The sequence below is a fragment of the Lichenostomus cassidix genome, chromosome 14, assembly GCF_008360975.1.
Source record: "Lichenostomus cassidix isolate B80296 chromosome 14, HeHo_3.0, whole genome shotgun sequence".
Taxonomy (NCBI): Eukaryota; Metazoa; Chordata; class Aves; order Passeriformes; family Meliphagidae; genus Lichenostomus; species Lichenostomus cassidix.
The window spans coordinates 6,466,260-6,490,536 of NC_139495.1; the positions used below are offsets into that span (position 1 = coordinate 6,466,260).

The 24,277-nt window shown below is 37.0% G+C and overlaps 1 protein-coding gene across 2 annotated transcripts in view; it reads right to left on the reverse strand.

Annotated features, from left to right (window-relative positions):
* The window catches only part of TRRAP (transformation/transcription domain associated protein), a 75,474-nt gene that overhangs the window by 46,285 nt on the left and 4,912 nt on the right, over nt 1-24,277 (reverse strand). For both annotated transcript variants that reach the window (XM_085074636.1, XM_085074637.1), the window contains 24 exons: nt 23,859-23,984; nt 23,462-23,539; nt 23,138-23,226; nt 22,170-22,266; nt 21,684-21,822; nt 21,112-21,190; nt 19,846-20,080; nt 18,740-19,067; nt 18,526-18,623; nt 17,671-17,865; nt 16,925-17,116; nt 15,390-15,555; nt 13,900-14,156; nt 13,095-13,295; nt 11,063-11,214; nt 9,830-10,029; nt 8,851-9,068; nt 8,533-8,730; nt 7,865-8,125; nt 6,718-6,879; nt 5,973-6,069; nt 5,393-5,514; nt 3,792-3,962; nt 3,014-3,082 (listed from right to left, as the gene is read on the reverse strand). In XM_085074636.1, the coding sequence (XP_084930762.1) occupies nt 3,014-3,082; nt 3,792-3,962; nt 5,393-5,514; nt 5,973-6,069; nt 6,718-6,879; nt 7,865-8,125; nt 8,533-8,730; nt 8,851-9,068; nt 9,830-10,029; nt 11,063-11,214; nt 13,095-13,295; nt 13,900-14,156; nt 15,390-15,555; nt 16,925-17,116; nt 17,671-17,865; nt 18,526-18,623; nt 18,740-19,067; nt 19,846-20,080; nt 21,112-21,190; nt 21,684-21,822; nt 22,170-22,266; nt 23,138-23,226; nt 23,462-23,539; nt 23,859-23,984 (3,930 nt within the window). The remainder of the gene's footprint in view (nt 1-3,013; nt 3,083-3,791; nt 3,963-5,392; nt 5,515-5,972; nt 6,070-6,717; nt 6,880-7,864; nt 8,126-8,532; nt 8,731-8,850; nt 9,069-9,829; nt 10,030-11,062; nt 11,215-13,094; nt 13,296-13,899; nt 14,157-15,389; nt 15,556-16,924; nt 17,117-17,670; nt 17,866-18,525; nt 18,624-18,739; nt 19,068-19,845; nt 20,081-21,111; nt 21,191-21,683; nt 21,823-22,169; nt 22,267-23,137; nt 23,227-23,461; nt 23,540-23,858; nt 23,985-24,277) is intronic.

Here is a 24,277-nt window from a genome sequence, read left to right on the forward strand (position 1 = left end):
TAACCTGATCTGCCCAGACAGACCCCACAAAACTCCTTTCATGGATTGAAGTGCAGGGCTGAGAACACATAAAATCTTTTGAAACCACTTAAGCCTTCACAGAAACTAAAAATCCTGCTCTTCCTGGTACAAACATGCTTAACATCCTTAACAACAACATGATCAAAACAGCTCTGCCACAGACAAATGGAAGACAATTCACAGCACTGCACTCAAAGGCACAATGCACTCTGCCCAAAACACAATAAAACTAACAAACCACAAGTTAAAAGAAAAAATAAAACCAAACAAAACAACAACAACAAAAAAAGAAACCATGATAACAAAAAAACTTCCTGGCGCCTCCACTGAGTTTCTCACCTCTACCCCTTCCACAGCAGGCTGAACCAAAACACAAGTCACAGCATGAAAGGAAAAAGCTCACAGAAATATCAAATAAATGTACAAATCAGTACATGTTATTCTTCAGGCTGCAGTTTCACTTCAGAACAATTACTTTCTTATCTCAAACGGAAAGAATGGAGACAATGAGTATCTCACATGCTCCAAATTGCCCTCCAAAAAACTAGGATGAAAAGCATCCTTTTTTCCTACTTATATATTGATTAGACACAGCTTTTCAAATATTTATACTGAATAAAAAGATAGAGACGATTAAATCAAGGGAAACAGTATTTTAGCATCTACAAAGACAAATTTGGCCAGCATCAATCATAAAACCACTTTCAGTACTTGAGCCACCAAGCGATGAAGTCCTCTAGAGCTATAAAGTCCTCTTAGGCTGTAATGCAGAATTTTCCACGATGGAACTTTCCACCCTCTCACAAGAGGGACAGCTAGAGGCAACCATCTACTCAGAACTTATTCTTTCAATTACCAGACATGACCTAAAATCCCTTGCCTTCCCTTGGAGAGGCAGGGAAGGGAGGAAGAAGGATTTAAATCAAATATTTTATTCCCTGGGCCAATGAACTAGATTTTAATCACTACTTAATATATTATGTCTTAATTTGTTCATTTCTCTAAACAGCCAGATCACAGCTCAGGATCACAGCAGGACTGTCATAAATTATTTAGGTGAACAAGGCTTAGTTATTCTGGCATCAATGTGGATCTTTACAACAGTCAGCAATTATTATGCAGCATTTCTAACTGTGATATCTGCAGTTTTTAGTTTGTCTGCAGTTACCATTTATATATGAAAACTCACTCCACAGATCTTTTAATTATTCATTAAGAGGCCTTGCTGACCAGCCACTATCTGCACTATGCTGGAGAACCATCATCAAAAGGCACATTCATCCAGTGCTGCTGGAAAAGGATGAAATGATTGTAACATCACCAGCACTGTTAGGGAACATCAGGCTTTCCTGGCCAATTCTGCTCTCCACTGAGTGTTTACCATCTCATCTATTTAACCACATGGTCTGAATGATCCAACCTGCTCCCCAGGGGAGTGTCTCAGATGTTGGAATCTCACCAGGATCAGGGAGAAATGACAGAAGTGCCAGCTACAATAAGTGAACTCCAGTTTCACCACCCCAGTTTTTCTACATTTAGAAGATACAATTTCAGCAACAGCACAATGTACATCCAGACATATGAACACAGCCTGCCACAGCAACTGCACAAAAACCAAGCTGTCTGTGTCCTCCTTCAGTCTCCTGGAGTTTTTCTTTTTAAGGAAACTTTAGAGCAACAACTAGGGAGCAGGAAAGTAATATTCAATCAGCTTTGCATTGACACAATTCTACTTGAAATGTTTCCAGACGTCTCTCCTCCCTCAAGATGTGACAGTAGATTCTTTCTCAAGCATCTGGTGTGCACTCCCCACTCAACATCTCTCTAAACACATAATTACACAGAAAACACCAACGAAAAACATTAAAAGCAGGAGAATTCGCAACCAAACATGACCTAGGGACAGCTAAAAACTGTTCTAGAGGTGCCACATTGTGGTTTAAAAGACTATCGCTATAAAAAGATCTGCAAGATATCCTCAAATGTGATGATTGCAGATAAGTGAATCCCAAAAGAATAGTATGAAAGCCTTAGAACTAACATGAATAAAATGTGGTTAACTGAGGAATGCACAGTGTTTTAGTTAAAACGTAAGAAATAAATCTTACTCTACTTCATTAGAGAACATCTAGGTCTAATACAAAGCATTGACCAAATTCAGATTAAAAGCTCTCTTTGCAATGACAGGAAAGAGAAATGAAAAGACATTAAGCTATTTCCATGTTTTGAGGGAAATAAAAAGCCAATGTAATTTCATTCTAATTTGAAAAACAAAGATATTAATAAAATTCCCCCCATTTTTTCTTAGGTGCAATAACAAATCTCAACACTTAATAGCATTTAGTAAAACATTAATAGAATTAAGGGACTTCTGGTAATCTACAGGAAACTGCACTGGAGCAGGAATTCCCATCAGTATTGCTAAGAGCACACAGTATTGACATTACACTGCACAGTTTTCCATTTATGAGACTACTGATCCGCTTCCCATTCAACATTGAGGCCATTAGTTTCAATGGCAGAGGGATTTTAATGTGATCTCAACTAGTAAATATTGAACTTGGTTTTAATAAATTAAATTTAAAATTAACTGGGATTATGTTATCATTATGTATAATTTTCAAACGGCTATGTTATGAACATCAAACATATTAATGAAAAAAGGGGATTATGCTGCTGAGCTCATCAGCCATTTCAGTGAAGAGCTGATTTCTAAGCAGAAAATCCTGAGGGGGGAAAAATAATGTTTGAGCTGTTCCCACAACAACCTAGAACAATCTTTAAAATAACCATTGTCAGCAGACAAGAAGCTCCTCTTACTAAGACTTCTAACAGATATTCAACACTCAATTCAACAAGTTTGTTAGCTTGTAACAAAGCATTAGTGCATAATCAGTTATGGCAGCATTTACAAGTGAATGAGTTCTGCAATTCCAAAACATTAATACAGCTTATTTCTTCTCTTCTCCCATAAAAGCATTCATTAACTCACATTTCCATCACTCCGCTGTCCACCTTTGTGTGTAATAACTACAACTTCCATCCACTTACGCAGGTGTTGCTATGAAGAAAGGATAAATAGTATTATTCTTCTAAATAGACTGTTCCATTTTAGCATATGCTACAGGAGAAGACGTAAAAGCAGAAATAATACTTTGAAGGAAGCAAAGGGAAGAATTATTAGTTATTTTCATTCCTTCAGGTTGATATGTTTACTGTTGCTAGAAGTCCTCTCCATCTCCAAGAAAGCAGGGATTATAAAAGTATATATATACAAAAACTTGAGTCTGATAGTCTTACACTTGTTTGTTGATTTGCTTGATGCATATGCATCTAAATATTTAAATATCCATGCCAAAAAGATAAAGAATTCACATATTCAGTTTAAAAACTGCAAATAAACAGGGCACTACCTCCCAAAATTTTAAAAATCAAGAAAGCACCAAAATAGATTTAGTGCATTGGAAAGCAAAATTTTTAAAGGTGCTGGTTGCACCTTGCTTTAAGATAAATTTGTCCAAGCAGACCTTAGCATAACTAGGTATGTCTTCAGTACAAAATAAATCTCTTAACTTTTTGGTTTAGCAGTCCTTTAGAAATTTACTCAAAATGTTTACAGAAATTGGGTTAACAATTGTGAAACAGAAATCTCTTACTTCCAATACATACATTGGGTAACTACTGAATTTGTTTGATTTTTTACCAACACAAATAGTAGCTAGAAAAAATTTCTTCTGAAAGAGCTAAAATAAAAACTTGGATGGGCTTACCATCATCTGATCACAGAATTTATCATTGAAAGAGTTTGGGAAAAGCCTAGTGACTGATGTCAGACGATTCACAACGTTGAGGGTCAGACTCCGATAGTCTCCCAGCATCATCAGCAATGGTCTCATGTGGGTATGAATCTGGTCAACTTCTATGGTAGCTCCTTCCAAGAACTGCAAGAGAGTGCACAATTAAGATACAGGTGGAGAGGGAAGTGACTTTTGTGAAAGTGTTTTTCTTAAAATAGATTCAGATGACTTCATTTTTCTTTTTATTTCATTCTTTCAGAATGCAACAGTCCAAACAATATCTACTGCTGGGAAATATATACAATTACAAGATGGATTTGGGAAGCACTGAAGTATTTCTGACACACAGTATGATATTCCATAAAATAATCAAGTAGGAGATCTTAATTACAGACAGACTGAAAAACTGCTACAGCCATAAATTGAATACCCAGCTATGGACAAAGTACTTAGACCCTGCTATATTAAGAACTGCCTGTGAATCTGGCTGAAGGCAATAATGCAAATTTCTGTGTTACAATCTGCATGCATTCTGAGCAACAGAAAAGGTCAAAAGAGAGAATACTTCCTGTCATAACCAAACATCCTGCAGGCATGAGTTTATCACAGGATAAACCAATCAGACAACTCTGATGCAGAGGTCAGAACAACCCTCACTTGCTCCCTCTTACCTCTCAACCCAACTGGGTTGTTAACAAGCCACACATGATAAGTACATCCCTCTCATGACCACAGTGACATGCAAAGACACCTGACCCTTGGCCAGCCAACGGCACAAACAAATGCAAATCACCAGAATTGCTGCAGTTACATTCCCTGTTCCATGTCAGCCCATCTACACAGCAGTACAAAGAGGCTGTAAGTAATTTCATTAGCTTTTTTCCTCATTTAGAAGAATGGAATTAAAATCTTGCCGGATCAGAATTAGGCACAGCTACTGAACAACAAATCACGATGAAAAAGTATCCTTTCTCTATCCTTCCAGCTTTTTTACATGATAATGTACCATCCACAGGACAGACAGGGCAGTGTCAGGCAAGGACACTAACTCTGACCTCAAACAGGACAGCCATGGTCCTGTTCCTTAAGGTAACCATTCCACTGTGATGCAGAGTCTAACTCTGCTCTACGGCTTTACTTTTCCAAAACCAGATATGGGATCTCCACCCCTTCTTGTAGAAACAAAGATGAAACATGGGAAGAGCTTTTATAATAAAGCCAGGCCTGCACATTTGCAAAACTGCTGGGAAGGACTGATGCTATTTAGAAAAGAAGATACATTTACAAAGACCAGACCAACAAAAAGAGGGAAAGACTGGACAGAAAGATTGAAAGATTTACCATATTCCTTATCCAAGAGCTTATAATACTTAATTGCAACCTGGATAATTCTTTATGGCCAAGTTCAAATCCCAAACAAACACATCTGTCACAAACTTTTGCCATCATCACTAACAAAAACTGAACAGAGCAACAGTATTTCCTGTAGAGAACTTTCCCAAGAAGTTTTGTACCAAGGAAGTAAAGCAGAGAGAACAATGGCCTCAAAAGGAACGTTGTTTTAATACAGTCACCTTTCTCATGCACGCTTCTCCTGCCTCCTGCAGCTCGTTATTTGTTGAATTCAGTGCCTTGAAAAGTGCAGCAATGATTTTCTCTCTTGACTGAGGCAAGTAATTGCAGGCAGCTAGAGCATCTGCAAATATCAAAGTAAATTTGTTCTCTTTGTTAACTCAATTTCAAAGGAAACCCTAATTCTAACCCAAACCCTAATTCTACACCACTTCTCTTCTAGTTTCTTTTTATGTCATCTCAAATTGCAAACAGCTAAAGCCCTGTATGCATTGCCAAAAACAACAAGCATCATAAAATAGTAAAAGAACGAGAATTCTATTAAAATTCTGTAGTTTTCCTAATGCTTTATAACATAAGTAATCTTAAAATATTTTGGGTTCCTTTCAAAAAAACTAAAATTCTAGTCATTAAGAAAGCAGCAGATACTTTCCCATTATTCTCTCCATTAAACTGTAACCTCTGGAGAACAGTCATCAGTCTTCCAGTGCTCAGGTTTTTTGCTGATCTCGGGAAGCACAGTACCTGTTCCTCACAAGGACACTTAACTGTATCAAATTTTGTTTAGGAGGTTTCACTTACTTAAGGCTGCAATTCGAAGAGGTACAAGCGATGGAAGACTTTTGTAGCAAGGTAGTTTCATTAAGGCAGCATCTTCAGCCTCACACAAATTCAGTAGCTAGGAAAAAAATAATCCTAGTTAATATTGCTACTCACATTTGAAACACCACTATCTCACCCCCACCATTACAGACATTTTTTCATCTACAGCACTTTCCTTTTGTCTTAAAACCAGAGAATCTTCTGCATTGACAGCTATATCCCATGTATAGAGCTGGGGGTGTACTGCCTTGCTACCTGCAATTGCTCTTGGTATCAAAAACCTTCTGAACTTATGTTTGGACAAGTCAGCTGGGAAATCAAGGGGCAAGACAGTTTCTTCAAGTTAAATCCACACACAGATTTTATATTCAATTATACTCCAACTATTAGGGACTCAAAAACCTTTACCAACAATGTCTATGTTTTGGTGGTACAAAAACCTATTTAATAAATATACTGTGTAAAAATAAGTCCTAAATATTAAATTCAGGGCTACTAGACCAGTACTGTAACACCAAAGACCATTTAATATATTCTGTTTAGCTCAGAGCTATTGTGTTGTAGACAAAGCAGGCTTCACTTTATGTTTGAAAACATAAATTCTTACATTTCAGTGAAAGTTTAAAATGCACAAAGAAAAATATGTATTTTTAAGAATGAAAGTACTAACACCATCACTACATAAGCACCTACATTCAAAGATGAGAACATAAAAACAAAGTACCTCTGTGTAGAAAACCTTGTGTTCCACAACATTCAGATCCATTGTGAACAATCGGGGCTGCAGGGTTGTGCAAAATGTATTTCCCTCCATCAGGCCAATCTGGGCATTTGCAGGTTGGTGCCGAAGAAGATGCTTTTTAGGAGGAACCATGTCCTGGAGAACCTACATGATGTTATTTAGAATACTGAATTAGCAGCTATTGAAATGACCCCACAGACCCAGCCACTGAGAAGACACCATTAGCCATGGCTGCAGCAGCTTTGTACCCTTTTGCTGTTGTGGCTCCAGATGTGTCTTGAGAAATAATTAAGCAAAAAGAAAAGCAATTCTCTGAATTATTTTGATTTACATTCAGTTTGCAAAACAACGTAGTAGCTGTAATTGATATATGTCCTCTGTGAACAGAACAGATCTAAATATCTAAAGATATTAAATAACTTCACATAACATTATAAACAACAAAGAAATCCATAAACTGAAGCATTTCAAATGGTCAAATCAAGAAACAAGAATATTTTAATCTCCTAAAACATCATAAAACCAAAAAAGTTTGTGTAACTTTTTTCCATTACATCAACTTCTCACTTTCCTCATTAAACACCTTTAGCAAAATAAGATATCAATTAGGGGGCTTCTCTGTATAATTTGGTATGATGTCATGTCCCTTCGGGCTTATGAACATTCCATTATCTTCCAAAAGACTAAATGGTATTAACTTTAAGGAGTATCTAGCAAAAAGTTATTTCAACCAGCTTTGAACTTTATAGTATCTTTTTGGATAGGGAAAAGCATAGTAATGCCACATATTTAAAGAATAACACAAAACTGAGGTTCAAAATGCAGTATCTATATGGCCTAGCCTATGTCTGATGGTGGTAGCATGAGCAGTCCATAATTTAAGGAAGTAAATCAAACTGAAGACACTATAAGTACTGGCTAGGAGTCAGGCAGAGCCTGGATGAATCTCCACAGTGCTCCAGCCATTTTGTATTTTAGAACACCAAAACTTAGCAAATGACAAACACATTCTATCAAAGCATTGAGAACTTCATTCACCAGTGTGGAAAAATGTACTCAGAAAAGCATTTCTGCAAATCCAAACGGGAAAACAGCTTTAAGCTCAGATTCAGTAAGTATTTCTGCTTACCTCTTTATGGGGCTCCATGATCACTGTGACACTTTTGCCAGTGACCTGTGCAAGCACCTGCAGGGAATGCATGGCTTGTTTTCTCACAGTGGAGTTTGGAGAGGTTACTTCTCGAACCAGGTCATGTGTGACATGATGGAATGACTTTTCCTGTGCTGCAAGGATTTCTTCTGTTTTTTCTTCATCTTTCAAAGGAGTTGCACATCTAATCAGGAGCTGCTCTAATGTGGTTTTTGCCATAGCAACTGCTCCATTGGAAACCTGGGGCATCAGAGATTATTTTTATTAGCTAAGTGCAGAACAAAGATCACAAATCTACACATTACTCATCAACAAACTTGGAATCTGATTTTGATGAATTCTGTGATCTTGATTTCCAACTAAGCTTGGTGATCCTGTGGTGACAGTGAATCTTTGTTCTTTTGTGATCTACATGTGGCCTGTACATTTCTACTCTGAAAGCAGCAAGTCTAAGCCAAACAACTTCAGCAAATTTACGTGGAAAAATCTGACTTCATTCCTAACTTCAGATCTTGGTTTGAGTTAAAATGACTAAAATTCACTCCTAAGTCTTCCAGGTACAATGCATTCTGAAGTTCAACAAAATCAAGATTAGTAGGACAGAAGTTTTTCCCCATACTATTTGATAAAATTCCTTCATTACACACCTCTCCAGTTAGGTCCATCATAACAAAGAGAAGTGCCTTCAGGAAAGTCTGCTGGTTCTGGAGGACCCAAATCAGTGGCAGCCGTTCCATGAGAAATTTAATGGACACAACACCTCCTAGTTTAGCGTACCAAGCTTGTTCATAGCAGCAAGCACATAAACGTTCCACAATATATGAAAACAAGGGAAGCTGACAAGCCTGGAAACACAGAAATGGATCAGTTTCCTTTTCTCAGCTTGCTGGTAGCCTCCAAAATATTACAAGCAAAATTGCATTGGCTGAACTTTGATCATATGAACACATTTTTAAATAACCTACCCTTTCCTTTGAACCCAAGATAATGCTCGCAACATCAAATATCACTGCTAGGGCCACCTCTCCTATTTTGCAGAGCTCCTTCTCCTCATATGCCATGCAGATTGCTATGGCATCAATAAGCACCAAGGGATCCATGCCTTTTGACCCATTTTCTTCACTGTGGAACATGGCTGTGCTAGGCTGGCTGCCAACCTGATAGCACTGCAGCAAGAAAGGACCTGTGACATGTAACAGGGAAGAAAAGAGGGAGGGAAATAAAGATAAAACAATGGATATTTCAATATGAATAGTCTTTTAATTAGATTTTACTACTCCTTGGACTAGCTCACGGCAAAACCAGTAAGCCCTCTGCCTATTTGCATATAAATGGATTAGAAGGCATCCTTCACTCCTAGAAGAAAAAAAGATTACATCTACTTGAACATTTTCTTCTCTGCACTAGAGTATGCACTGCAAGAAGATTTAATTAAATTGAAGAGTCATAAAAATTCAAGTTACATTAATGTGACAATGAAGAGTGATATGCTCATTGTATGTCTTTTCCCAAATTACTTGTCATACAGCCCAAATAAAAAGTTTTCTTCACAGATATAAGACACTGCAGTCCTCTAAGCATTCACTTGGTTCCTCTAAAGATCCTTTGAAACCACAAGTGGAAACAACCCAATTAAAGACCATCTGCAAATAGTACTGTGAGTATTAAGTTACATGAATGCTCTGGAACTATAAACTGCTCCATGCTGCAGTTTTTAAATGCTGCAGCCAATGAAATGAGTATAATTAGGTGACTGATTGCTTTTTAAAATTTCTTTAATAATTTCCACCGCTCTGAAGAATTAAAACATAATTCAGCCATCAAACAAAAAGCCAATATAGCTACCCAGACACAACCGCAATATAGTGGCTTTTCTAAACAACCTGCTGAGAGTAACAGCACGGAGCTCTCCTGGAGGCCCCAGAGCTGTGTGCCTGCACTCACCGCACTGCTGGGCCACGGCCACCATGGTGTAGTGGCGGATGAGGCTGGCCACGAAGGGCAGGGCGCTGGGCCGCAGGTCCTTGATGACAGCAGACATGAAGGCGCCGGTCAGAGCCTGCTCGAAGGTCTTGCGAGCTGGGGTGTCCTGAGCCTTGTAGCGGTGCGAGATGATCACACTGGGGATGGACTTCTCCGTGAAGCTGGAACACAATGCTGTGCTCAGTATACCCAAAGTGCAGCCCAGTCACAGCCATGCACAGGTACCCAATTTAAAAGTTTGCTCCTGATAGCTAACTCCTTCTCCACCTCCTGTTTTCCCCTCATTTTGATAGAGCTAGACCAGTTCACTCAGCCCATATTAGTTTTGTCAGCCACTGGTCTCCAGCATGATGGATAGCTCAATTTCATCAGCAACATTTAAAGCCAGTGGCTCAGAAGAAGCCAGGTGTATACAAATAACACATATACAGGCATCACACTGCAACTCAATTACAGAATGTCATTTTCAGTATTTTGACGTTTTAGCCTTTTTTAACATGACATTTGATTTTAATCTTGAACGACTGAAGCATTCTTTATCAAATCACTGCCCACCAAAGCTTATTTATTGCAAAGCTATATTTATGTCAAGTCTAAGTCCAAACTGTGAAAGCTACTATGCTCTTTAGCTACATTTACTACACTACAAGAAGTCAGCCCTTTAAAGATGCTAAAGTTAAAGATGTTAAAGTTGTCTAAAATCAGTAAACTCATTAAGTATCAATGACTATAATTGCAAAAGATGTAAGAAAAGCTTCAATAAAAGGCTCCCACACTAAGACAAACAGGTTATGTGTGTGACTATGCTATATAGCTTAGTCACTAAATGAAACTGAATTTTCCATTTTACTTTACTAAAAGCTTAGAGGTACATACAAAATATCACAATCTAAATTAATCTTTAAAATACAATTAAGCACCAGAATATTCCAACTACTTAAATATATGAAACTGAAATTAATCATATTGATCCTATGTAATAGATTACACACCGAACTGTAATTAAGGGAAGAAAATTCAACTATGAAACATTAACACATCATTAGCATTAAAAAACATGCCAACAAAATTCCTCTTTAGCAGAAGGCAAAAAAACCCCACAACTTGCACAGACTAATCATTAGCTGTAAACTAGGTTATTCCAAAGACACTATAAATTTTACATACACATTTACGTTTAAAGAATTGTCATACTTAGGATGTGCAAGAAGCTGGTATAATGCATGTTTGTTATCATCCAGGCTCATCATGGCTACCAGGAAGCACTTGATAACCTCCCACGCCTGCCTCCGGTAATAGGGCTCTGTGTTGGCACTCTTCAGACAATCCAGGGCAGTCTCAATTGCCTAGAATGGAACAAGAGAGAAACCAGACACTTCTTGGTCTTGCCATTTGCCAGCAGGTGATTAATCAAAGGAATGGTATCATTAACATATAGTAAAAGTAACTTCTAAAGTATGTACAATCTGGAGTGCCCAAGTTAAGAAATGAAGAGAGGGTCTGAGAGCACAGTTTGAAACTATCACAGCATTTTCTGTGCTAAGTTTCATGGCAGATACATTTACTTCCATGGTCAGAAAGCATTTCAAAAGCATTTCAAGTTATGACTGAGGTAAACCTTCAATGTCTCTCTCTCATTCCCCAAAATGAAATTTTCCTCACCTTCCCTCCAGCAGTAATTGCTGTGCCTAATCTTTTTTTACTGTATGTATACCATGAATTTATACCCATATATAAATGGTACCTTTCCATGCATGAGGAAATGTCCCTGTAAGCAAATTTTAAACACTATTTACTTAATGGAAATGGTACTCTTCCTTTGCAAGAGGATTTAATACATTTGAGAGTAATTCAAATCTATCTTTTAAGATATGAAGTGGATTAAAAAGGGGAGTACATCTCTTTGGGAAGTTCCTATTTTGTGTACATATAAATATACAGAGAGAAAAATACATAGAAGCACAACTGTCTAATTTCTATCCTTCCCCCACAAGACAAAGGAAGAAGTTACAGATAAAGAAGATGGGCTTTAAGTAAAAAAACAAACAAACAAAAAAAAAAACCACAAACATGTAAAAATTGTTCTGGAGTGCATGAAACAACAAATTTCAATACCTTATCAATGGCAAATAAAATCTGACCATCTATGCTTAATAGGTTTATGCAGAAAAAGGCCTTGCTACAAAGTGGGCATTTCCCTTCTTTGGTATTTCCATTTACTTAACTAGTTGTCATCCCAAATTTTTACCAGCATCTCAATAAAAAGAAAAATTAGTTTTACACAGACCACAAAAGTCTACCAGGGTACTAAAAGAAAACAAGGATTCCTTGTTTTCAATTTATTCCACTTTTTTTTCTTTGTATTTTGACATTTCCTTTTCATAGATACTAAGTATTCAGCAGATAACATACTCTTTCTTGGTGAACACCAAGCAGCTGAAGATTGTTCCATATCAATGTTAGATGCTTAAATCCTTTGGAAAACTTAGTCTGAATTAAACCTAGCAGGACAGGTAAATGTCAGCAACTACAGTATTTAGATGTATTCAATTCATCATCTTCAGTACAGTGGAGAAATCAGTAAATCTGCATTTTAAGAATCACTTTTCCAAGCTATTTTTAAGCCTGTTGGCTGTATGGAGCCAGAGAGCCAGCTGCCTGTGAAGAAAATTGCATACTACATTCAGATCATATCTACTTATGAAAGTCTAATTGAAAAGGTAAGTATTAAAACTCTACAGACCAAATTATCTCAGAATCCAGCTTCACTCTTGGAGAAGATTAGATTGCTGTAATTAGTGAGAACTAAGCATTTGTGATACACCGTGACTGCCAGATGAAAGCCAGTACAGCACAAAATGATACTGCAGCACTAAGTGCTGCTAGAGACAACAAACAAAACCAAATTACTGGAGTCATGAGAATAACCAGCACTGAAGAGTTTCTACAGTAAACTTCTGGTACATTTCAAAAAAAAAATAGGGACTTTTAGATGAATTTCCTGCTCCTAACCTAAGCAATACACCAGAAGCTCCAACCTTACCCATTCTGTGAAAGCATTTACATGGGCCAGTTCAGCTCCCTATCCTATCATTTTGTAAGAGAACAGCATGACTAAATCTACTCTTTTGGTGGTGACAGTTTATAGTGGAAGTAAAAAAAAGAACTGGCAGACAGGTATTTACAAAGCTGGCTTCTCAGCACTGAAAGTAACTTAAGCCCTTACCTTTTCCATTGGGAGCTGAATGGATGCTTTACAGTCTGAAAACTCAATTGTAATACTGGGTCCTTGGATTTCTGTGACTACATATTGTAGTTTCTGTGATTCCTTCAACATCTTCCTGTTACTTCCACCAAATTTGCCAAGCACACGATAAGCCACGTGGGAGATGCTGTCTGCAGGATTGCGCAGTGTTCGCCACAAAGCCTGGGGGTTAAAAGGTACAGGGCCAGACCAGTCTTATTTCAATGTTTTTCAAATTGTAATGGAAAAAAAATGTCAAGGAAAACACTTATTCTTGTATCTGGGTAACTGATCCTGCAGAAGTTCCAGAATATACTTATCAAGGCTGAATATAAACAGTCTCAGTTCAAAACAGCCCTAGTGTTTTGTAATGAGGTTGTCCAAAAAGCAGTTTCAGATTATATTATGTCATCAGCTACAAAATCTTCCCTACACTGGTATGTAATTTCATGTTTATGATGAATATTGATAAACAACATTATTAATTAAAAAAGCAGGCCAGCAGAACTGAATTAAGCTCAGGGGTAGTTTTGATATATAAAAAGCAAATTAAGTATATAGAATATAACCATTTAAAGTATACAGGAGGAACAATTAATGCACTTCTAAATTTTCAGAGTTTTCAGCTTAACAGCACACCACCAACCATCCTTCTACACTCATATCAGACCAGTATGGCTCTCATGACAGATTTTTCAAGGTTTTATAGCTAAACTTCACACAAATTTCTAGTAATATTTAGCAAATCAATGACCTCTTGTGGTGTAACAGGAAACGACACATTTACCTGCATGAGCTCAGCTCGAACTGGCTGAATATGGTCATACAGAAAGTCTGGCTGCAAGTTATCCACACACAATTCCAGAGTTCTTAAGCCCTGGCTAACCAGGGTCTGGGATCCGTTCAGAGCTGACACCAAGGGGTCCATCAGCATTGGCAGGTAAGGCAGCAGCGAGCTCAGCCGAACAGGCACAGTGAGGCAGAGCTCCACAAACAAGTCTTTCATGTGCTGTTTATGAAGGCCACTTTGTAACATGTTAAGTCCTGAAAATTATGGATAAGTTACACACTCACAGCAAAAAGATAGTCCACAGTTTATTGTTAAAAATTGCTATTTCTGCAAATTCAGAAGAACTTGACATTTTTAAATTCCGTAGAGCTTACAGCTCTGTAAATAATGGATTTACAAAACATAATACCATTCATTATTCTAACTTACATCTCAGGATTTCATGCAGTGAATGCTTTATGTACCCACATGCAGAAGAAAAAGCATCGATACATATTTTAAAGTTTCATATTAGACTCAATAAGGCAGCATTTGAATATGGATGAAAAAGTGAAAAAGATAATTTGATTCAAACCTCAGCCTTGTAACAATAAAAAATAATCCCACAGAGAACAATTGTTTTTAAAATATCTGGAATCCTGAAAAGAAACATTTAACAAGTTCAAGTACATTAATTGCCCCATACAGACTAAGCTCGTTCCCCAAGTGATTTTTCTCCCCATAAAAATTTCACTTATTCCATACATCTACCAACCTCTTCTACACTGACATGAGTTTTACATAATGATTTATCAATAACACACACTTGCTAACTATAATTAAAACTGTCCCTACAGCTGTAGATGTGAGCCAGTCTACAGTCCTAGAGTAGCTCTGATTAGCTTGTCCTTAGGTTTAAGTAGTTCTCCACATTTCCTTGCTGACCCTCAGTATTTCTGGAATACAACTCTTGCAAGCACAAATGCTCAATTAATCAAACTGATTGTTATTTCCATTCCTTTTTGCAGACTGGCACTACTTGAATTTCTATTTATCATGCCCTTGCAGGTGCACACACATGCCTTTAACTGCAGAACAGCCAGAGCTTCTCTGCCATGCTCTTCCCACAAAACCAGGGATGGCCTGGCAACCTTGCTTCTCCTACTCTCTTATCCCTCAAATCCTTTATGGCAACAAAGTTACCCATAGCAAAAAAAAACAAACAAGTAAAAGAAACAAACAAGAAAACCCCAACAGCACCACAATGAAAAGAAAAACAAGCAGCAGAAATTGTGAAGCAGCCAAAACTATGGAGCCTGAAGCAGCTGATAGTAAATGAAAATAAGCACATTCAAGATATTTAAATCAACCACTGCACTCAAAAGCAAAAGCTATGTATCAGGGTTAGGGCTTTAGTTTTGAGGGCGTTTTAATTACATAACTTTATTACTACTATCACATTAAAAAAAAATCAGAAGCTGGGGTGGGGAAAGAAGGTACTGCTCTACCTTGCAGTAAGTTTGGTAACAGCGGCAAGAATTCCTGGTATAACAGATCATGACTGCCTCCTCCAATAGACCTGAACAGTGCTCTGAGCAGCAGGAAATAGTTGTAGGGCTCTTTGGCAGTCTGTGCAAGTTCCATAGAGCTGTTCACAATCTTGTGCAAATGTGGCTACAAAGAAAATAAAGCTTGAAGATTAATAAAATACCCATTTTTTCATTATTGTACTGTACAATAGTTTAGCATGAGATTCAGCAAATCTGACACAATGAAAAATATTTCCTCCAAAGTATCTGGGAATTTGGAGCAGAAACTGATCTAACTTTATAACTAGTTCTTAATTTTTGTGAATGTTAAAATTTCATTTTGAAAGTGAACTCTTTCAGCTAAAAAAAGGTTATGAAACTAGTGGCCTTTCTAGAGTGGAGGACATGAACACCTTGCAGGAATCATTAAAAATAGTTGATAAATACAAGTATTGTCACACACCAGAGACAAACAGTAACACATTTCTGGATATTACTGACATATAAAAAGCTTTCTACATTGCTATGCAAATGCTGCAAACAACCTTCATAATTCAATTAAATTGTCTGCCCAAGGCCCCTATCATCCATCCTACAGAAACAAAAAGAAGTAACAGAAGCATGAAACTGTGAAGGTAGTAAATTACACTCTTTAAACTTCATCTCCAGCTTATAAAATCCAAATGACCTTGATTCCAATGACAAATTACAAGAATTAAAGCAAGATTATATGAATATTGTTTCATATTAGTTTACAAAGATTCTGGAAAACTGGTAATCCCTACTGTGTTCTACAGAGTTACCTGTATCAGAAATTTTGTTTGTTATAAGGTACAAGGAAGAAAAAAGAAGAGAAACGATGAGGGAACAATCAGTGTTCCATTAAAATCTTAATGTCTTTTCTAGATACAGGCAGCTGCTGCTTTCATGAGGAAAGCACACTCCTGCTACAAGCTCAGCATTTCTAAATTCACTGAATAATGAGATGATCTCATCAACATAAATAGATCCTTGGAATACACAGACAGTATGTTGTCAGTAGAAAAAAATAGTATTCCTTAAACCCAGACTTTTCAGGAGCATAGAAAAATCTAACTCAAGATGTACGTCACTGAATATGAATGAGTGAACAAGATTCACCAACACACAAAAAAGTCATTTCAATTCAACCAAAACTTTTAAGTCAATATGAAAACAAAGGGAGAAAATATGCAAGAATTCATGCATGTCCTGACCACGAAGTTACATGGGCTTACAGCAGTCACAGACCACAGTCATGTATCAGCCATTTATACTCAGAATTAGTAACTCACTTCATTGTTTCAAATATGAAGCAAATATTCACAGAAACAATCTCTTATAAACAAGACAACACACTTGGCATTTGGAAAAAAATGGAGATGTATCACAAATAGTGCTTCAAACACTAAATGACTCTCAAGTGTTAGACAGTGCAAAACTCTTAAGAGTCTTGTTTTTAAAACAGACTTATTTTTAACACAAATGACCTTTACCTTCAGCATTTGTTCGTTTTCAGCTGCGAATAGTGAAACTGAGCCAAAGACTAACTTGAACAGCTTGAGATACAGATTGGAGAGCTCCACATTAGAGCCCATTTCTGGCAGCCGATCCAGAAGATACTCCACCAAAATGGTTGCAAAGAGAGCAGAGGTAGTAGGGTTTGCCAAGAAAGAATTGGCAACAATCTATAAAAGGAAACCACAAAGAAGTTATTATTGCTACAATAGAAAAAACAAAAGGATAAATGCACTATCCATTAAAATAAAAAAAACAAAAACAACCAAAGACAAATATCTTTCCCTATCTCCATTGCTACCCAAGTGATTCTGTTTGTCCTCAGTGGAAAATAACTATGTATGTACCTAAATGTTCAAGTTTTAAGTTTAAAATTAAACAGATATTATAGGACTTGCATTCTGTAAAACTGTAGAACACTAGCACAACAACCTGAACAAAACAACAACTCCAGAATGTTCAATACTTTTTAAGAATAAAGTCCATTCATACCTTCTAAACAGAAGTGTTCATGTTTGTATTGCATCACTTAATGCAGTAAGGTTTTTTGAAAATCCATCTTTAAATTATTTCATAGACTATTTTTTATATAGACTGCTTCAAATCTCACATGCTAATTCCAACATTATTACTTATAGTTCCACTTCAGCCATATGTACCTCAAGGCATAAACTCTTTCCAACATGCTGTTTACTACCAATTTTAAAAGTAAACAATAACATACCTGAAGAGCATAGTTTTTTGAGATCCTCTCCACCATGTATGGAACAGTAGTTTGAAAGATTTCTTTAAAAGTTAAAGGGTTCATCATTGTGAACACACCAGCAAAATGCTCCAGAACTTCCTTTTCCTCTTTCATCCTGACTGTCTGACAGTTTGCTACCCGAACATATGTCTGCCCATTTCCTGCTATTTGCACCTACAGCAATTGAGAAACACATACATTGGTTATGGAATTGGAGTAGCTTCTTCTCCATTGTTCTTAAAATACCTTTTACAAGTAATTAAAATTTAATGGGTTTTACATCCAAGCACCCGACAATTAGAAGCTGAGCACAAGAGCCAACCACGACAAATATTGAGTGTTTTCAGAACAGATTTTGAAACTATGAGGTTAGAAATGAAAAAAGACAAAAGCATGTGATATCAGCATATTTGTAAAGTACTTAATACCCAATCAAACACATTAGCATTTCATTAGTACTTTCTGTAACTACAGAACAAAACCGCAGATGTGAATGCTTCAACTGATAATTAACCTAACCTATCTCTTTCAAGAAAAGATTTATTAATTCACTGCATGAAAGACAATTATTTTTAGTCTGACCTGCCTGCATGAACACAGACAAAAATAGCTGTTAAAATAATCTGTTGCTTGCAAATGAAAAGTACTTTGAAACTAACTTTTGAAATGCATTCTTCATACTGAGCATTTCTCAATAGTTGTGGTCCCAATTAAAGATTTAGTGAAAATATACTGCATGTGTAATTGAGTTTTAGCTGCCAAATAAATCCTTATTAAAAGATCTATCATCCAATAACTGCAAAAATAGAAGTGCTATGTGGGCAGGTTACATACCTGATAAATATCTAATGCTTGCATTGCATATTTTACCAGTTTTATATAGATTTGAGTCTCCTTAGGTTGCAACTGCTTATTGGGAATGAATTGTGCTTCTGAAAGAAGAACAAGATACTAGTTAAGCATTAAAAACACTATTTGCTTTCATTCTAGAGAAGTTTTTTTTTTGCAAAATTATGAGAGATAAATATAATTAAATATGCAATTTTACCACCAGGAGCTTTGCATGAGGTGATGCCCCACGTGATCGTCTTGACCCCACAGACCAAAGTTTTCACTAAGCTCCGGCAATCCGTGACCTGAAACGTCTGTTTATCTTCTTTTTCCTTCTCCCCTTGCTTTTCAAACACAGGTACTGGTGCAGGGGCCACGGGAGTGGCTGGGGCAGGAGATGGGACAGGAACAGGGGCTGCATTTGCTGCTGTGGGCACTCCAGGTAATGCAGCTTCAGCTGCCCCAAGCTCCGACTGCGGCTTGCACTTCTTAAAAATGACAGACAGCTGGTAGCGCGCTATGGTGTGGAATTTCAGAACAAACACCTAGGGCAAAGGAGGAGGGGCAAATCAAAGAGAAGGGAGAAGGGGGGAAAAGAAAAAGAAAAGAAGTTTCTTCAAAAATTGTCCTAAATTAAATAGTACTCATACTTAAAGTCAGAATGCTGAGATCAATAAAATTTACAGCTGTGTTTGAAGTCATTCAAATGACAGTAAACATTTTCAAGTCCATCAATAAATTAGTTTCCCTTCTCCAAACTGGTGCATCCTCAGTTTTCAAAAGTGAAAAAAAACCCAAAAACCCTCCATATAAAGATCCTTAGAAAGGATCATTAGGTCTTTGAAGTGGAAATAGTTCTAATTGTACAGATTGTATTGTGCTATGCCAAGGACCTGTGGAAAGATCCTCTTTCAAGGTTTAAAAAAAAAAAAAAAAAGGCACACCCATAACCAGAAGGCATTAGAAAATATGATTCCTGCATACTCTTAAGTAATGAAAAAAAATTACAATTAAAATTGAAAACAAAATTATTTTTTAAAAAAACACAAGTTAAGCTACCCAAAACGGACATTCAGTTTCCTGCTTTGAAACTAGTCACTGAATGAAGCAGAGTTGACAAAGTATCTCCACTACACTTGAGATATTATCCCAGCTGCAGAGCATTTTAAAGAGCCCTTCTCTGAAGCATTAAAGTAAAATACGGTACACAGGCTATTTCTACATATCGTCATTTCTGAAGAAAGGAGAAAGTAAATGTGACTGACATCATACTATAAAACAGGATACCCAAGCTATTATCCAATGCTTTAAACAAATCAATACCTCCAGCATTCTCATAAGGATGTCTCTACCATTTCCATTTTCCTGCTCACTTTTAGACCGGATACAGTCTACCAAATTTAGCAGAAGCTTGCAAGACATGGTCTGGATACTGCTTGGCAAGGATTCATCATCAATGTTCTTGGCAAAGAGCTGGACAGCCAGGGAGAGGTCATTGAGTGGCAAATGCTGCCGGACGTGATGTACCAGGTCTGCCAGGGTGCTGTATGCAAGGGGTCTACAGCCAAAACAAGGAATGAGGAGAACACACTGAGCACAATTTAAAATGTTGTTTATTGAACTTAACAAATAATTATTGCCTGGAGACATTTCCAAATTTCTGAGTGTAAATTTTCTATTTTCATATGCAAACACAGAGTTCACAAGGCTTTTCCGGTTACACAAGAGAATTTTACCCTGTGCAATCTAACCAAAGATGCATCAGTCTAACCCACAACTCTGGCATTGCCTCTCTGATCCTTCTTCCCCCACTGCAGAAAACCCCACCATGTATCTTGATCTACATGCAGTTAATATGCATGCTAGCCACATTTTGAGCAGTGTAATTTGTTTCACTATTAATCATCAACAATTCATGATTTCAAAAGCAGTTATGAAAACTGAGTAATTTTTGAAATCATCTCTTTTCAAACACCAGGTTAAGAATCTAGCAGAGCAAATACTTCTAAATCTAATACATATTGTCAATAAGGTATACTTGATACTTAAGCAAGAGGAAGTATTTCTCCTAGTTCAGATACTAATTTGGTCAGCAAGCTCACCTAACATGTAAACTATTGAAGACACAGAAAGTTAAGTATTGTTAAGTATTAAGTATCTCTCCATTGACATTTTCAATTCCAAGTAAGTTTTAAGTTATTCTTAAACTGACCAAACCGTTTAAATCTCATTCAGATTTTACACTGGACATAAGAGTTAGGGTGTTTCATGAAATATTGGGCAAATACTGAGTTGGTTTCTCTGTGATCACTGTTTTGGTTGTCCTCCAAAATTAAAAAAAAAATGAAATCATCTTCATTCACCCATTTTTCTCATTCTGCCCTACACTCACATTACCACTTTTTGCCATCAAAGTGTTAAACAAAAGTCACCTTTACAGCAGCAGAAGCTCTGCCAATCAAACAATCTAACAAAATTAGTTATTTGAAGCAAAGATTTAGGACCCTATACAAAAGTTGCTGTAAATATTAATAACTCTGAAAGTAAGCAGCCCTGGCAGACACTCAGTTATTCTAAACTTTCTCATACCTCAGTGTCTCCCGGGCAGTGTATCCAGAGCCAATCAGTATAGATTCATCAAACAGCTTATCCATACATGGAATAAATTCTGTCATTTAAAAAAGAGAAAAATGAAAAAGCCATACATAACAATTGGCAAAGGAAATAATCAAAATAAGATGATTAAGCATTAAACCACTTCACTTAGGTATTTAAACCTAAAGTCAAAAAGTGATATTATCCCAAAATTAATTCCTGAAGCCTATAAAAGGCAGTGCCATTTACATTGAAACTTTCAAATAATCTCTTGTGACTGTTAACTCCACTGACACTTGCCCCTTGAGTAACACTGCAGTACCCAGTCAAGCTACATTTGCAAAGAGAAAAAAAAAGGCTCACGTTATTTTCAACTTGAAAAACTTTTTGTATATAACTAACAAGTTACTGGAAATGTCAGGTTTGGGCAACCCTGCACACAATAATTCTATTTGGCTAGGCATCTTGTGACAGTCCAATATAAATAAGTAATATGGCTCCTAAATAGACAGAAATAGCTGAAATCTTTCCAGTTTACAGGTACATTTGTAAAAAGTGCTACATACGGCTCCTCAGGTCTGTTGTCAGGATGTGCTTAGCAGCAATCAGGAGCTCCTTCCTGAGGTGTGCTGTTTCAGCTGGACAGTTGGAGAGCAGCTGCAACATTCCTTTTACCATTTGCTGAGAATATTTAGCCACTAATTCCTACAACAAAAAGAAGAATAACGTGAGTACAACTATTACGACATTCTATTCTTAAGGTTTGCGTTACATTTGCACAATACCACTCCATTAAAATTCACTTGTTTCTCTTTCAAAAACTACTCCTAAAACTAAAATACAATAGTCAGTCCACAAATGCCCAGGGAGGAGGAGTGGCACATTTTTACTTTGTATTAGGATTACCAAGTACATCCCCACCTTCAGATATGCTACATAAATGCTCCTGTCTCCAACCCCTGATGCACTGCAGTCATGCTGGTCATTTGCCTGCCATAAAACAACTAGAAACCTGATGCATTAAGTAACAAAGTAATAAAAATGCATCCTACCTGGTAAATTCTGATGATGTAAGCCAAGAAAGACAATGTTTTAATCTGAGCAGCAATAAAATCAGCATATAATTCCTTGTTGTAAAGTTTATGTTGTCTGAAATTAAATTGAACACTGGTTACGATTTTGCTCCTCATCTTTAATACCTTCACTCAGAAAATTCAGTGAAGTTTCAAATTACATCATCTCGCAGTGAGGTTTTTGCTTCTTAAAGGAAGAAAATCACTGTGGAAGAGCCCGTTTTCCACAAGCCCTCTGCCATTCTAATTCCCAGCTGCACCTTCCTCCAGAAAGCCAAGCCAATACAAAGCATCAAACATTGGCCTCTGCTCCCCTAACTGGGGCCATTTTTTTCTCTAAGCAGATTCCTTCCCACAGACTTGTCTGTCTCTCTCAAGCTTCAACAACTTGATCAGATCATCCAGGCAGACAGGGAAAGGCAGAGCTCTTGCTCCCACTGCCTTGATTAGAACCACTTGGTGCTCTTCAGAAACTTCCCTCTCTGAGGCAGGAAAAGCAATGCCCATTCCTGCAACATCACAAGGCTTCACATGAGCTATACATTGGAAGAGCAAACATCTATCATTGATGCTATGGCAAAGATTTAACAACAGCAATGTCCAAGCTGCTGCCATGGACTCCATCACTACCTGTGGCAATATGGGTTTTTGTCAGAAACTCTACTTTCAAAAGCACATTATCAAATAATAAATTGGCATCTATTGCACAACTATGGACTTCATCAATGACATGCAATGTAAATATACAGATTTCCCAATTACTTCATCTACAAAACCAAAACCTTGACATTTTTAGTCAAATAATCCTTGCTACTTTTGAGATCAAAAACAGTAAGACTAGAATCAAAAATCACAAGATATAAGACAAAAATACTTTGAGAAATATTGAATGACGGGTTTAAGTAGTTTACCCCAAGTATCATCAAAATACAGTTAAATGCACTTACCTTGCTTGAGCAGAAACTTGTATTATAATAGTGTTCATAATCAAGGGCACAAATTCAGCTACTACATTATGAATGTTCAGTTTGTAGAGCTTAAAAAAAATAAAGTATTATTAGAGAAATTCACAAGTCACACTTGCAGTCAACTTACCAGAGAGCTAATCAGAAAATAATTAAGATATCTCAGCAGCCTATTTTTAGATGATATTTTAATTTCAAAAGTATCCAAAATATCACATTCATTTTTACTAAGACACTAGTCTGCAGAAGTTGCACAAGCCATTCAGTAATGAAGTATTTACATGCAAAATACTGAAGTGTACTAACCTGATACATGAGAACAACAATAATAGGCAGCTCAGCCAAGACCTTTAGCGATAAAGATCCTCTGGGAATTATTGAATGCTGAAAGAAAGAACACATGCTTTATAAACAGTTTAATTATCAACTCAAAAAATATTTAAAATACAGTTTTTAGAAACTGCTCATTTTAGTAGCACTATACTTAATAACATTTAAAAAACACAAAAGCATTTATTATTATATTAAACAAATCTCCTGTAAATGCAGCTCCATAGAAAACATCTGGAAAGTTACAATCAGCTTCTACAGAAGAGTTTTGATAAGAAAAGCAAAAAGAAAGTCTATTATATTTGCCTGGCCTTATGATTTGTACTCCTGTGCTACAGGCAGTCCCCCAGTTAAGAGCAGTCAGAACACTCACTGTTCTTGTTTCACTGTCTTCTCGCTCAGGGTTCACCTTCACCACAATGGTTGTGATCATGCCAACCATTTCAGGAGTGGGAACAGTGTTCTCTGGAATCACCTGAGGATTCTCAAAGTACCGATTCTACAAGCAAAGAGCAGAAGAAAAAAATCATAATACCAGTAACAGTTGAAAGGCATCTATCTCCTTAGAACTCCTCCATATAATTTTCCCCCTGAGGACTTTTCTCCTCTCTGCACGTGATGTTTGCACTGTGGCATCTGCCTGGATCAGACACAAACCCTACAACCTTTCCCACTGAACAACAATCAGAAAAGCTCTCCCACCCAATGTGGCTCTTTTGCTAAAGGAAAACATCCCAACAGTTACTCTGTATCAGGGAGGAAGATCAGAGCAGGACCTCCACTCATTACCTC